The 15,570-nt window shown below is 58.6% G+C and overlaps 2 protein-coding genes across 2 annotated transcripts; both read right to left on the minus strand.

The window, feature by feature from the left end:
* Nucleotides 1–940: 940 nt before the first annotated feature.
* HOXB8 (homeobox B8) lies at nucleotides 941–2,572 on the minus strand. The gene is made up of 2 exons (XM_039227759.1): nucleotides 2,149–2,572; nucleotides 941–1,277 (listed from the first exon to the last, which is right to left on the minus strand). The coding sequence occupies exons 1-2, from the start codon at nucleotides 2,570–2,572 to the stop codon at nucleotides 970–972; spliced, it is 732 nt and encodes a 243-aa protein (XP_039083690.1). The 3' UTR covers nucleotides 941–969.
* An 8,181-nt stretch (nucleotides 2,573–10,753) lies between these two features.
* HOXB9 (homeobox B9) lies at nucleotides 10,754–14,340 on the minus strand. The gene is made up of 2 exons (XM_039227880.1): nucleotides 13,824–14,340; nucleotides 10,754–11,103 (listed from the first exon to the last, which is right to left on the minus strand). Exons 1-2 carry the CDS (start codon nucleotides 14,338–14,340, stop codon nucleotides 10,868–10,870), a joined length of 753 nt encoding a protein of 250 aa, XP_039083811.1. The 3' UTR covers nucleotides 10,754–10,867.
* Nucleotides 14,341–15,570: the final 1,230 nt, after the last annotated feature.

The raw sequence follows: 15,570 nt of genomic DNA on the forward strand, positions 1-15,570 counted from the left end.
CCTCCAGCCCCCGCCCCCTCCTCTGGGCTGCCGGGCCCGGAGGGCGCAGGAGCCCGGTGACCGGCTCCCTCCCAGCTCTGCGAGGCGCCGGGGGCAAATGAGGAGCGCGGGCCGGGCCAGTCTCGGGTTCTCGCTTGTAAACTTTATTGTAACTCTTCCGCCCTTTTCAGGCGCAGACAACAGAACAAAGTATAGAGGAACAACAAAATATATAATTAGCCCTCCCACCCCCCAATAAAGCAATTCACGGATACAGGATACATTCTCTTCACAGTAAACCTAAGAACACTTTTAACAATTGCCCACAGCGCGCATGCTAACTAAAGTAACCTCTTTTGAGAAACACTTAGGACGAAATTGCCAAACCAAAGGGGGCGGGGGTGTTGGGAGGAAAAGAGAGAAGCAAGAGAGAAAGCCAGCGAGCTAGGGAGGGCAGCGGGGAGAGAGGGGTTGGGAGGGGGAAATGAGGACGAGAGAGAGAGAGAGAGAGAGAGAGAGAGAGAGAGAGAAGAGAGAAGGGGAGGGAGACAGAAAGAATTACGGCGTGAATAGGCAGTTTCATGTTGTTGGGAGAACTTAGCAGAAATCGGTACCTCGGTCATTACAAAGAAGCACGTTCAAAGGAAAAAAGACCATTGCACAAGGAGGCTTTTTACACGGGGCGGGGGCGTGGGGGGCTCAGCCAGGCCGCAGCCGCTCACCCTCGCAGGGCGAGGGAGTCCTTGCTTAAAATCCTTTTCTTTCCCCCCTCCCGGCCCCCGAGAGAAGGGAAGGGGACCCACGGTAGCTCACACACAGAAGCTATGACGAGATACTACCACTAGCGGGGACTGGCGCGGCCGGGGACGCGGCGGCGGCGGGAGGCCCGGCTCCGGCCCCGAGCGCGGTGGGGCGGGGGCGGGCGACGGCGGCGCGGTCGGGGTCCCCGCGGACGGAGGGCGCCCCGGCGCTGGCAGTCCCGGCTGGAGCCTACTTCTTGTCGCCCTTCGGCGCGTCGCCCTCGTCCGCCGCCTCCGGGGCCCGCTCCAGCTTCTGTTTCTCCAGCTCCTCCTGCTCGCATTTGCTGCTGGGGAACTTGTCTTTGTTGTTCTCTTTTTTCCACTTCATCCTCCGGTTCTGGAACCAGATTTTGACCTGTCTCTCTGTCAGTCCCAGCGCATGCGATACCTCGATCCGCCGCTTGCGAGTCAGATAGGGATTAAATAGGAACTCCTTCTCTAGCTCCAGCGTCTGGTAGCGGCTGTAGGTCTGTCGGCCTCGCCTGCGTCCGGCGGCTGCTGGGAATGGGGGAAAGGGCGAGACAGGGGGGAGGGGAGGGTGGGGGAGGGGCGGGGATGGAGAAGGTGGGAAGATTCGTGAACCAGCCTAGGAGACCAGTATAATACTAAGGGGCAGGGGACCTTCTACCCCGCGCAGGGGCGGGGGCGCTGGGAGGCCGCGGTCAGCGGAGCGAGGGGAGGGGGTGAGGGGGGTCAGGCACCACTGAATCTAAGGGAGCCAGAAAGGGGGAGCCCCCCGCCCCTGGTAACCAGCACCAGAGTTGGGTAGGGGTGGTTCAAATCTATGAAAAGTGCCATAAACTTTAAAAGGAAGGATGTGAAGGGGGGGGGGTGGATATAAGAATGTAAAGAGCCAGGATGGGGACGAATGGACCCACCTTGAAAAGCCCCCAGAGCCTCTGCCCCAGAAGAAAAGTTTCTTCAGGGTAATTAAACTATAAAGCAATTGAGAAGTGCAAAAGTTGAGCGCCCCACTCCCACCACCCTCTCTCCGCTACCCCCATAAAACACTAAAAGGGGAAAAAAGGATGAGAAGAAGAAAAGTAAGGCCGGGTGAGGGGTTTATGGATTCAGGAAATGTCGCTTAGCGACCCCCTTTCAAGGGAAACAAAAAAGAAAGGAAGGAAGGAAGGGAGGGAGGGAGGAAGGAAGGGAGGGAGGGAGGGAGGGAGGAAGGAAAAGAGGAAGGGAAGAAGGAAGGGAAGAAGGAAGGGAGGAAGGGAGGAGGAAAGGAACGCGAGGCGATCGGAGCGCAGCGGGCACGTCTTTGCAGCAGCCGGAGGAGACGCCGCCGGCCTGCCCGGCCCCCCGCCCGGCGCCGGGCCCTGCGGTCCCCGTTCCGCCCCGGCCGTCCCCGCCGCGCGCTCACCTTGCGGGCGCATCCAGGGGAAGAGCTGCGTGGGCGACGGGCTCTGCTCTGACCCCTCGGCCTCCTCGCCCAGGCCGCTGGCGGCGGCGAGCTTGCAGTCGGCGTACTGCACCAGGTCTGGGTCCTGCGCCCCGAACAGGCTCTGTCGCTGCAGCGGGTCGTAGCCGTAGAAGTTGCCCGGGTCCCCGTGGCACGCCACGGCGCACGGGTTCTGCTGGTAGGGAGCGGTGGACAGCGACGACGGCCCGTGGTAGAACTCCTGGATCTGCGACGGGTGCTGGAAGCTGCCGCCGCTGCTGGGACCGTACACCACGGTGGGTCGGCCGCCCAGGTCCTGGGCGAAGCCGCAGTCATAATAATTGGGGCGCAGGGACTCCCCGGTTTTGTATTTGGAGAACAGTGAGTTGACGAAATAAGAGCTCATTTTATTGAATTTTGAGGCGGCGGCGGCGGCGGCGGCTGTAGTTGGGGGCTGTTGGGGAGGGGGTGGGGAGGGGGAAAGGGAGGGAGAGAGAGAGAAAAAAAACGCGGATTCGCCGGCTCCTAGTCACCCTCGCCAGGAAAGGAGAGGGAAAGGGAGGAGGGGGAAAAAAGAAAAGAAAGAAAAGGCGAAGAAGATCTCGAAGCCGCCACACTTTTTGTGATTTCCAGGAACAGAAAAGGACAGCGAAGCCTCCAAAAGTCTAAGCTTGCTTGGCAGCCGCGGCTCGCTCGCCCTCCCCCCACCCCCCACCCCCCAAACAAAAATATACCGCCACTTAAAGAGGTCCTCGCTTTACATTTCGAAGAAGGGATGCCAGTTCATAAACAGTTTTCGGTGATTTACTTCCCTGCAAATGAGTTGTTTCATATTTTGCACTGTCTTTTCATGATCATTTGCATCCATTAGAGACCCCGCATCCTATTGGCTTCTTCGTACTCCTCCCGGACAGAACGCAGAGCGAGGGTGCGAGCGAGAGAGAGCGAGCGCGAGAGAGAGCTAGAGCGAGAGAGCGCCAGGGAGTGAGGAGGGCGCGGAAAAAAAAAAAAAAAAAAAGGAGGGGAAGGAAAAAAAAAACACCCAGGGAGAGCGAGGGGGAGAGGGGGAGAGAGGGGGAGAGGGAGAGGGGGTGAGAGAGAGAATGAATACGGATTAAATCTGTTTAACTACCTACATTAATGAGATATCTCTCGCCTCACAACAAATCAAATACCTTCGCAGACCACCCCCAAAGACTGATGTGGGGGAGTCACGGAAAAAAACACGCACACACACATAGACAACGCGCCAGGCGTAGGCACGCTGTTAATTTCGCGATTTTAACGAGGCAGTTGGAGTCTTTTTAAATGTCAGGGTCGCTTCGGAAAAATGTAAAAGAACACGGCTTAATTGCGCCGAGTTTTAAAAGGTCCTATAAATGTAATTGGTATTTTAATACAAGTTATCAAATCATACAGCTTCCTCTCCTAAACATATTTTCAAACAAACGAGGTAGTCATATTTAAGGCTTTAATGATCAATTTCCTTATTATTGATAAAGGTTTAACTATCGTGTGGAGGGAATTGGCTGGGTAACCGGCCCCCAAAAAACGGCTGTAAACTCTTTAACAAACTATAAAACGCAATAAAGCCGGAGTCTGTTGTTGTTTATGCCGCAGCGCATAAAAGCTGTTAGCATTTTACGAGTTCTTTCCTCTACAGCTATAAAACTGCAGCTTCGATCGCCCCACCGCCCGACTGCAGCGCGGTGGGGGTGACGAAGCCGAAATGAGAACGATTATGGGGTTTTTTTTTCGGCGCAAACGGTGACTTTCCGAGATTTTCGCCTCCTTCAGCTGTGGCCGGCACCTGCCCCCATCCCCCCTCTGGAGCCCCCACACCACCTCCGCTCGGCCCCATCCAGGCCACTCACCAACTTTCCCTCATTAAACAAACAAGCAAGGATTTTCTTTGGAGAAGGGGTCCCGGAAGGCCCTAGGAGGGACCGGGAGGGGGGATAGAAACTTTCTGGTTAATGGGCGCTGGTGAAGCAGAGAGCAAAGTTCGCCCTGCAGTTCGGCACTTCTGCAGAGCCTTCTTGGCCTGGAGGGGAGTGCTGGGCATGGAGAGAGGGGGTCTCCAGTCAGTGCTTTGGGGGGCCATCTTTGTGTGACGGGAGAGGGGCCCAGTGCCACTAGCAAGATGACACCAGGATGGGCTGTTCCACTCCTGCACCCAGGCCTTGGGACCCACCAGCCAAGCTCATTGGCTCCCACCCTTCCCAGGCACCTTCTGCAGCACCCTAGGGTGAGGGGGTACCACCACGCCCATCAGCACATCAGAGGGAGGGAAGGGCCATGGAGGTGGCTGCTGGGCATTCACCGAGGCCCAGGTGCTTGCTCTTGGTGCCCCTCTGTTCTCTGCTGTTCTCTCTTCTGCTCTAGGTAGAGGCTGCAAGAGAGTCTGTGTGGGGCGGGGGCACCTTGCAGCCTTCAGCATCCTCTGAGCCATGGTCACTGGCTAAACTGACCTTGGGGTAGATGCAGCAAGGCCACAGAGTCCCCCGTCTTCTCTCCTTTCCCCTTGGGGAGCCTGTAGTTAAACCCAACTCTCTCAACAGACCTGAGGACCTGGGGCCTGGAGGCACAAGCCTAGAAGGCCGAGCTGAGTGGGCGCCACTCTCTCCCGCCTTTGCCTTTCCCAGCCTACTGGCCTGCTGGGGATGGTGGCTTGGTTTGAGAAGGCCCCAGTCCAGTCCCAGGGTCCCAACCAATGACCTCCTGAATCAGCTCACTGGCCAAGGAAAGGAAAGACAGAAGGAAGGGGGAGAGAGAGAGAGAGAGAGAGAGGGAGAGAGAACATTTCTAATAACAAAGGTAGAGCCTTTACAAATACAGTCAAGCCATTGTTTATTCACCAGAGAGTGGTTTGCTTTGGGAAAGGGTGCTTTGGGGGGGGGGGGATCTCATGTACCCCAACCTTTGCAAAAATGAAACCATGAGCTTTTTCCAAGGGGAAATTACCAGGAGGGCCGCTTGGTCCTTCAAAAGTGAATCAGGAGAATGAGAGAGGAGCTGAGAGGGGGAGAGAGAAAGGAGAAAAGGAGGGGAGAGAACCAAGATCTTGGATTTTTCAGTGCAAGGCTGAGGGGGCGGTGAGGCAGCGGAAGGCAGAGTTAAGTTGTTGCCGAAGAGAACATTTTTATCAAGTGCGGGGGATTTTTATGGTCATGATTTGAGGACTCACCGGTGAGGTAGAAATTCAATGACTTGTTCTAAATCATCCCCACACCGTGCCAGAAATTCCTGATGGAAGGAAAATGTTTCTATTATAAGAAAAAACAAGAAAGAGCGAGGAGATAATTTATAAACACCCAGCGGAGCGCAGATTTATTAGAGAAACTCAAGTTGAGAAACTCCGCTTGTCTCTTTGCACCCGGTCCTGGGGGAAGAGAAGAGAGGCCTCGGCGGGGCTAATTTTAAGGAGGGGAGGGAGGGGTGTGTATTTCTCAGGCAGGTTTGTCCGGATTGGGGGACACGAATCAGGCTGGGCCAGGAGGAAATGGGAGATTTGGAATCAAAAGGGTTATGGCCAGACAGCTCGTGGGTCTCAGAAGGAAAACTGCCCCCAGGCCAGGCCTCCAGCTGCTAAATTTCGGAAGGACCCGTGTCCCCGAGGCTTGCCGGGAGCAGGGCCGTCCCGAACCCGAGCTCTCACCTGGAAGCCACGGAATGCGGAGAACCGAGCTCCTGCCTCGAGCCGCCATGCCTGCCCCACATCCTTCCGGAAAACGCACACTTTTTTGGCTGCCCAACTTGGGGCGCGCAGAACCACCGAGAACATACGGGAGACCTCGCGCGCCTCGCCGTCCTGGGGAGCCCCGCGCCCGCATCACCCGCGCGCGCGCGGCCCGGGACGCGCACAAAGGCTCCGAAGCGAAGCGGCGGCCCGCGCGGAGCCGCCCCGCCGGCTTTGGGCACCAACGAATCCTCACCAAAGCCAGGGATCCATTTCTCCCCCAAACTGTAACCCCCAAACCCTGGGCTGGCTCACCCGGTTCCCTCTCCTGCTGATCCCGTTTGGGGGCAGCTTGCTCTTCATCCGACCTTCTACTATCCGCTCGCCCCTTTCACCTGACCTGCTCACCCGCATCCGGCCTGACACTCCTCTAGCTCCCCTCCCGGAAAATCTCAGTTTTTTCCGAAGCAATTCTCCTCTTTTTATTTTGCCCATTTCCTATTATTATTATTGTTATTATTACGACCACTACCCGTTTTCAGGCATTGGTTGCCCTACCGATGGGTGAGAAGCACTGAGACCTCCTCCTGGGGGAAATTCAGAAAACTGACCGTTTGAGGGGAAGGGAGGGAGGCCACACATTCTATCTGAAATCTATAAAATGGGGGAAACGGCCATAAGGAACCCTATGTTTTTATTACGCGCAAATTATTCATGACTTTTGGTAGCGCTCGGTTCCTACATTGAGGGCCGACCAAGGTGCGCGGTGCCGCCGCCAGGGTCCGCAGCCGCCGCCGCACCGGGGATTTTCGCGTGGAGCAAGGGTGCCATCTAGCGGCCGTCCTGAGAAAAGGCGCCGCCGCCACCGGCTCGGCCAGTTTCTCCGGAGATCCAGCCACCGAGGCGACCTGCGGCAGAAACTTTCATTATTAGCAGAAAAGGGGGAGGGAAACGAGAGCAGGCGAGAGAAAAGGCATCGGAAATCAGGAAATGGCTCCTGAAACTGTGCAGATAAGGAAAAAAAAAAAGGCAAGGGGGTAGGGAGAAAAAAAAAGAAACCATAAACTCTTTTCCTCTCATACTTACCCCCGACGCTCCCCCACCCTTACACCTCAAGCCCCTAATTTCTGGCAGAGATCGCCAAGCAGTGGGTCGTTTATGGCCCGTAAAAGGGGGAGCCGAGCACTTTTCAAACCCAATAGGATTGTTTCAGATACTGAGGAGAAACAATTGGGCTTTTTGGGGGGGGGTGAAGAGGAGGCCTGGGAGGGTGAGATGGGGCTGTAAAAGGATCAAGAGGCTGCCCGCGCGCCCAGACGTCTGGCCCCGCCGGACTGTGTGTGTGTGTGTGTGTGTGTGTGTGTGTGTGTGTGTCCGCGCGTGTGTGCACGGGGGGGGCTTCTCATTTACGACGCCCGATCCTGGAGGGGGTGCAGGGAACAAAGACAAGAGTCCGAATTGTGACAACAAAGTGTCCCTCCCTCCCGTGTCCCTCTTCTCCCCTCTTTGCCCCCTGGGGCCCCGGAAACCCCAAGCCGGGCCTGCGGTCCCGGGAGGCGGGGGGGGGGGGGTGCTCCGGAGCCAGACCCACCCATTCGGCCGTCAGCCCCGGAGCCCAGGCCCAGCTGCGGGCTCCCTGAGCTCCGGAAAGTTTCCCCTCACTGTTTGCTTTGCTGCTGTTTAGTTTCTTAACCTTCAGAAATTTATACGCTATAAACTTTTATAGCGGTCATATTCTTTTATTGCTGCGCACACGGAATTGAGTTCCTCTCCCGGCTTCTCTCCGTCTCGCACTCGCGCGGTCTCCCTCTCTGAATCTCTCGCTCCCTTTTATGACAACAGATTTCCCCATCTCCGGCTTCCCGGCCTCCGCATCTTCGCCTTTGTTTGACTTTAAAGAAGCCACCCCGGGCTCAGGACCCAGACGCCGGCGGCGGCTTCCCCGGGAGGCCGCGCCCCCAACCCCGCAGCTCGGCGCCCCGCTCCAGCCGCGCCTTCGCCTTTCCTCCCCGGCGGCAGCTCGCCTGCGCGGCTCCCTCTCCGCGCCCGCTGGCTCCGGGGAGCCCAGGATGTGAAGGGAGCCTAGTCTACACAAGCTCTAACGCCCGATCCCTTCCATAACCCGAATGGAACCCTCCTCGGAGGAGGTTGCGGGGCCGGGGCGCTGCCAGACGCAGGAGCTTCGCTCTCTCCTGCCTTTTGCCATCTGTCCGATTAGTTCGTCCTTTTCGTTCGCCGGAGAGGGGTCGGCCTGGCCTTTTCACTTCCAGGCGCCTCTCCCTCGGGCCACCCTTTGTCCCCACCTCTACCCCAACCCGCAGGGGCTCCGCGGGCCGCCGCGCCGCTGGGGGGGTGGGGGGGCGGCGGGAGGCTCGCCGCTTCCCCCACCGAACCCCACTGCCTGGCTGAGAAACGCAGGGCTGCGTGGGACAGCGGCCTTCGGAAGAGGTCCTGGCGGGGACAGCGCAGTCTGATGGGGACAGAAAGGTGCCTCTGGACACCGAACGTAGCCCTGCGGTCCGACTGGGGAGGGAAGTTTGGTTTTTCTCTGAGACATTTCTGTGGCACCCTCGATCCCCTCTCCCTGCCTGCGGAGCCGCCTGCCCAGCCGCTACCCGTACCCAACTGCGCCCGCCCGAAACCAAGAATGCTGCCCTGTGGCTCCTAGGGGAGCCTCAAACTCCAGGTGGCGGTGGAACCCTAAGGGGCTCACACTCCTTTGGGGCGTAGTCTGGCCTTCCTAAGGCCTCTGTCTACACCCAGTCGCCCTGCTGCAGGGAACAGTTGAAGGAAGTTGGTGCCTTCCTCACTTGCCTGAGATTCTTAGGTGGCCAAACCAAGGTGATGTTCTCAGCCAGCTGAGTGAGGAACTACGAGTCCAGGAGTGGCGGGGCTCTGGGCCGGCGGGGAGGTGTCCGGGCACATTTGAGGGAAGACCTCATTGCTCCCTGCAGACCCGGACCCCTCTCCAAATCACTCCTCTTTTCCTTCCCTCGCCCTCTGTCTCCGGCTCTGTTGGAAGGCATTGCTCCGTAAGCAGAGCTCTTGGCACCTGGGGTCCAGCCCGGTTCTCAGCCCCACCACGAAGTCCTGCTCTGGAAGGTCTAAGGAGGCACCTCTTGGGCTCAGGAGCCTCTCTGTTTTCCAAGCTGCCCTCTGGCAGCGAGGGCCTCTCCCTCTGGCCAGGTGAGGAGAGCCAACCCGGAATAAGACGCAAGGAGAGATTTATTTTCTAGAGTGATATATATTTTTTGTTCTTTTTCTTTTTTCTTTTTTTTCTTCCAAAACAGACAATCAGAGCTCTAGGCCCCTCACCCTCCCGCTCCCACCCGTCCCCCTCCCCCCCACATAAGCGACAACTGAAATCAGGCGAGACAATCACCCCGCAAAGAAATCACAAAACACAGCACAATTTCACGACAGCCACCGACAAAGCAAAGAAAGTTCTACTGGAATGTCCCCTTGCAGGGTCGGGAGAAGCAGGAGCAAGAAGAATTCATGGAATTGAAGGGGATTGGACAGTTCAGGGGAGCAAGGGGCGGGGGGGGGGTGCAGAGAAGGGACGCAGAGGGTGAGCTGCGGCCCGGCTGCTGAGATGCGGTTTCGCCTCTTTCCTCTGCACGCGGGACCGCGTCCCCCCAGAAGCGCGCGCGCGCCCGGCAGTCGCGCAGGCCACCAGCCAGGCCCAGGGCTCGGGAGGCAAAGCCCGGCGGCCGGGGCCGGTCTCCGTCGGCTCCTCTGCATGGGTCGAGACGTGGGCAGGATGGGGAGGCACGCGCCAGGCTCCGCGCGCGCTGGAGCCTCGGCTCCTCCCGGGCCTCCGCAAGTTCTCCCCGGAAGGGAGCTCTCTCTCTCCGGGAATCGATTCACAATAAATTCTCAATGGGACTCTCCTGCCCTGGCTTTCCCGGCCTGCAGCAGGGTTGAGCTAGCAGGGGATGGAGGGTGGAGGGGGTTTTCTACGCGGGGCGGCTTGATACGCTGGTGCAAGGTGGACTTGGCCGACCAGAGTCGATTTCAGAGCTGGGAAGGACGGGGAAGAACGCAGGGCCTGCGTGGAGCAGGAGAAGCTGCAGTCTGTGTCAGGCGGGGCACAGATGAACAGACAGGCGACATTGTCAAGGCTTATGACCCACGATTGGACCTCCTTTTGTTGGAAGGAGAGGAAAACAACATGCAGAATTAAACATTTCCTGCAACAAAGTGTGTGTGTGTGTGTGAGTGAGAGAGAGAGAGAAACACCTTCATAAATCCTAAGCTACTTCTATAAGACCCCTGCTGCCTTTCCTGGCCCCTTCTAGCTCACCAGCTTGGGGGCTGAGTTTACCCCATTTGCCCTTGGGTCCAAATGGGGTGTAGACAGGGGTTCCATAGAGATGGTACTGTGACCCAGAGCCCTTTGGGCTACAGAGCCTCATTCAGGAGTGTGCCTCTGGACACCTTCTGGATGTGCATTTGTGTCAAGGGTAGAGTCTGGGCTCGCTGGTGGTCTGAGGGCTGTTCTGCCAGATCTGGGGTGCGATGGTCTGCATTTGGGGTGCCACTTCATTGGCGTGTTGGCTGTGAGCTTTCCTCATGATCACAGTGGGCTCCAGGCTTTAAGTATGTGGGCTTCTGTTGGGCTGTATGCAGCTATGGAGGGTCCCTGGGTGACGCAGGACAGGGACGGGGTGGGGAGTGGAGACAGGTAGGCTGGAGGTGGGGGGCTGGAGCTTCCCAGGAACATTCAGGGGATCGCTAGGGGCTCGACTAGGGGCTCTCTTTCCTCGTGGCCTGTCACCTTGTTAGAGACCAACTACATGTCTACCTTCTAGATCAACAAAACTTCCTTCAGAGGCTCAGGGAGGAGAGGACAGGCAAGGGCAAAGGTAAAGGGGATGCTCTAGATGCAGAAAAGGACTTTGAAGAGAAAAGACTCCCTTCCCCATTCACTTGAATAAATCCCAGACAGCACTGGCCCTACAGCCATCACTTATAAATAAGCGTGAGATGGGGAAGGGGCGGGGGGGGGGGGGAAGATCTTCACTCTTTGCCCTGTTCCTTATTCATTTTCTTCATTTTCATCCGCCGGTTCTGAAACCAGATTTTGACTTGTCTCTCACTCAGATTGAGGAGTCTGGCCACTTCATGCCTACGGTCCCTGGTGAGGTACATATTGAACAGAAATTCCTTCTCTAGCTCCAGCGTCTGGTATTTGGTGTAGGGACAGCGCTTTTTCCGGGAAGAGCGAGCGTGCAGCCAGTTGGCGGAGGGGTTGGCTGAAAGAGAAGCAGCGATAGAATCAAAGAAGGGAAGGGGAGGATGAAAGGGCCCCATGTTCTCCTTCCAGGAAGATGTACCCCTGGGCTCCAGTCCCCCGTCGTCGTCGTGCATCGCAGAGAGGGGACCGGGGTCTCCGAGTTCCCAGAAGGGGTCCCAGAGATGGGCCAGGAGTTTCTATTGACACCTCCGGGTGAGAAGTGACTTGGACAGAGCATTTCCAGAGCTTTGCCTGCCTGCCTCGGGTTCTCTCTCCATCTCTTTCTCCGCTTGAATCTCCACTGGTTAGGACTCAGGTCAAAGCCCAGCATGGCTAAAGCCCCTTCCCCTCCCCCCCCCCCCACCACCAGACTAACCAGAGGTGGCTGACCTGAAGGGTCCTGGCTCTAGGGTCTGGGAGGTAAGAGGAGGGTTGGGCTGAGGGAGAGCGGCTTCTGTTCAGCCACACCAGAGAGCTCCTGGCCCCTCCAGTGCGGCCAGGTACACCCTGCCTTCATCACAATCTCGTATCTCCTGGCCACATGGCAGCAGATGTGTGTGTCTGTAGATATCTTGTCCCCCCCACACACACACACTGCAAACGTGGGTCTGCACTTAGAGACGCCAACTCCAGCACACTCCAATTCACATACAACCCAATTGCAACCATTTATCAACTCCAGCCTGTGGACAAGGGAGCGCCAGGGGCTCACGGATAACTTATGGTTGCAATAGTCTCTCCTTTCCGCCCCTGCTCAGCTCGCACAGTTTGGTTAAAGCAAGTTCAGGGAAACTGGGAGACAAGATTGCTCTGGTCCCGGGGTGGAGAGCCATGGATGACGTGGGGGTAGGAGAAAGCCCTTCACAGCACACCCAACTCCAACTGGCTCTGTGTGGTGGTGAGGAGGAGCAGAGAAAGGGGTAACTGAATGGAAGAAGGGAGGGGGAAAGAGGAAACAAAAATGTATACAGGCTTGTCTCCCTTTCACTGTCTCTCTCCCTACCCTGGAACTCAGAAAAGTTGCCAAATAAAGCAGAGCCAATTAAAAATAACAGCCACCCTTTGCTAGATTCTTCTCCCTAAATGAAAAGCACTGAATATATTAAAAAAATAATAATAATCCGGCTCATCCTACACTAAGAACCGTGTCTTACCAATTTGCAGTGCTATTTCCTTAATGTGATCGCCTGGGAGGGGACCCGCAGCCGCATTAAATATGAAAGAGGAAAAAAATCTGTTAATAATTGATCCTAGCCAAACCGCTGCCTTGCAGTAATGGGCTTTCCAGGCAGAGTTTGGGGGTTTGGCGTGGGGGGTCTGTTTGGGTGAGAGCGGCCGCGAGGTTCTGCGAAGAGCCCGTGTTACTCAAACGCTAGTTCTTGTTATTAACCCTGGCAGGCTGGAGGTGGCAAGACCTCGCAGGGACCTCAGGGGAGTGGGGCAGCTCTCTGCCCTCCAGCAGACAAGGACTCCCCAGAGGGCCCCGCGTGGGCCACTAGGTTGATAAGAAATCTGGCATGGCAATCAGAGACGGAAAAAACCTGACCCTCGCTCCCCCCAAAGAGTGAGGGGTGAGGACTTGTTCCGGTCAGCCTGAGGCTTATTGTGTGGAGCTAAGAACCCCCCCCCCAACCGATTTGCCTTTCTCAACCTTAAAAACGAAAACGAGGAGACTCCCCCCTACCCCACATCCAGCCAGCAGCACCTCCTGGAAATTAGCCAGACTTGGGCTCCTGGCGGGGGGGTGCTTCTGGAGGAGAGGGAAAGATGAGGAGGGTAAAGTTTTCCGCCCAGCCGCCAGCCTCTCTTCCCCCCACCCCCACCCTTCCCCTCCCCAGGGTCCCTTCGCGATCTCTCCTTCTCCACTCTGGCTGGCCGCCCCGAAGTTCAGAGGCGATTCGCGGACTCCCCGCGAGACGGACAGCTCGGGCTGGGGCTGGGGAGCCCCGCGGAACGCAGCGGGGGCTGCAGAAAGGGAAGCTGCGGCCCGGGCGAGGATGCCAAAGGAGGGGAGGGGGCGGCCGCCGGAGGGAAGGCTCCCGGGGAGGGGCCGGCGCATCCGGGGAGGGGGCTCAGTCACCGGGTCCGGGGCTTCCCCGCCCCTCCCGGCGCCGGCTGCGGACCCCGCGCGGCTCCTGCGAGAGATCTGCTAGGAACAATCCTCCGCCAAGCTGTTGCATCGCAAATAAAATCCTAATGAGCCCCCTCCCACTTCCCCTTGGCCGGCTTTTACGGTCTGCGCGTGGCGCGGGGAGCTCTGCCAGCCGCGCGGCCCCGGGCAGCCCCGTGCGCTCCCGCCCTCGCCGGCGCGCGGGCCCTCGGCTTCTCCGGCTGCCGCCCGGGCCCCGGCCCCGCCGGCCTCTCTCCTCCCGGCCGGCCCGTCGTCAGCCTCCTCCCGGGCTTGGAGCCCGAGCCCCGGGGGGGGGGGGGGCGAAGGGGGGAGTGGGGGAAGGGAGGCCGAGAGAGCAGCGAGGTGGTGCGGGCGCCCCAGGTCCCTCCAGGACGCGGAGCGGTGGGGGCGGCGCTCCGCCGAGCGGCCTCGGTCTCCCCCTTCGGGGGGCACCCAGCTGGCTTTGCCTGCTTCCTTCCTGCCTGCCTCCCCTCTCCCCTCCTCCCCCGCTCGCTCTCCGGCCACCGCCGCGGTCTCCCTCCACATTGTCCGCAGTTTATTGCCTCGGCCCTCCCCTCCCCCCCTCGCCTGGCCTTCGGCCTGGTATTTCCTCACTTTTTATAACTTACTTTGATCCGGCCTCTCTTTGTCCTCGCTTCCTTCGCAAATTTTATTGTCCCCGTAGCCGGGTCTTTGATTAGACAGGACGGCCTCCCTGCCCGCCGAAGTTTCCAAACTGTACTCGGGCGTGCCCTGTTTGAGCAGCTCCCCAGGCGCGCCCAGCAGCGGCTCCGCCTTCACCGCCGCCTGGCCCTGCCCCGGAGCAGCTTCGCCGCGCGGCGCCGGCTCCAGCCAGGTGCGGAGGTACCTGCTCTCGGCCGGCGGGACGCCCTGGGGCTGCAGGTAGGGGTGGTAGACGGACGGCAGGCTTCCGGACGCGTGCGGGCTCAGCGGCGCCCAGGACGCGCCGAACACCGGCGCTTTGGGCTGGAAGCTGCACGAGGGGAACTCCAGGTGCTCCGCGTGGCCCGGCTGCCGGGGGCTCGCGTACTGGCCGGAAGGAAACTTGGCTGGAGGAGCGTCCTCACTCTCGTGACTTATGATCGAGTCGACATAATAGCTGCTAAGCGTCCCAGAAATGGACATTCTCAGACATTATCCGGGCGCGCTCGCAGGGGGAAGGGAAGCGCTCGCGCGGCGGCGCCCGAGCAGGGAGAGGTGGCACCCGGACCGGTGTGAGGGCTTTCGGACGCGACCCCCCCCAGCCCCCCACCCTCCCACCCCCACCCCCTGCTCAACTTCTCAGCCAACAAAGTACAGTGGAGCAGCCCGGCTCGGCGCTCCTTGCAAAATGATTGGTCAAAGTTTTTCCGACTGCCTGATAAAGCGTCAGCTCCGACATAAATCAATCGGGCGAGGGGGCTGCGCTCTCGCTGTCATCCGTCCGCACCGCATTCCATATCGAGGATGGATTGTTTTATGCTGATGCAATGTGCTATCACGTCAGGGCTCCGGCGGCCACGTAACCTCAGCCTGAGCTGCCGGCCGCCCGCCCCCCCCTTTTGCAGGAAGGGGGGCCATTCTCCACATGGGGCGGCGGGGGCGGAGGAGAGGCGGAGGGAAAGAAGCGGGCTGCCTCCGGAGGGATGCAGGCGGTGGAGCCCTCTCCCCAGGCGGGTCCGGGAGGGAGAGAGGGAGAGCTGGGCAGAGGGAGGGAGAGGACCCCAGCCTGGGGAGCCGACCGAGAGGCCCAGGGCATAATTAAAGAGGAGGTGGTCCTGTCCCCACCCCCACCCCCACGCGCACTGCCACTCCACCCCGCAGGCCTCGTTTCCTGTCCTCTGTCCCCTTGACACAAGATGTTTATTAAACAACAGTGCGGCAGGAATCCGCTGGGGATGAAGTAAAGGGGATGGGAGAGAAGTTGGGGGGGGTGGTTTATAGGGCATTATCTGCTCTGGAGGGTTCTCTGTGACTATGTTGGGAGGTTCACAGGCCTGAGTAAACCCCTCGGTAGCTGACAGAGGAGAGCGGGGTGAGTGTCCAGTGATCTGGTCCTAAAATCTAGCTGTCCTAAAATCAGAACCTACATGAGGTTAAAGGTATTCATCGGAGCCTGAAAAGTTGAGCCTCGGGAAGAGTTTAATACAACTAGCCAAAGCCCCTTTAAATTCCTAGGGCCTCTCTCTGGCCCAGGTCAGAGGGAAGTAGGGGGTTGGGGGTGGGGGGCATAGCCATCACTCTTTTCCTCCCCCTGATAACGGGGCCCAGGCCCTTAAAATTGCCCGATGAGGAGCTGGATGTGAGAAAGGGTTAAGGGAAATTCCCTAAGGTGTCAGCAGAGCAGAGGTGTGGGAAGGGGTCCCGCAGTTATCT

This window comes from Hyaena hyaena, unplaced genomic scaffold, assembly GCF_003009895.1.
Source record: "Hyaena hyaena isolate Hyena2069 unplaced genomic scaffold, ASM300989v1 scaffold_29, whole genome shotgun sequence".
NCBI lineage: Eukaryota > Metazoa > Chordata > Mammalia > Carnivora > Hyaenidae > Hyaena > Hyaena hyaena.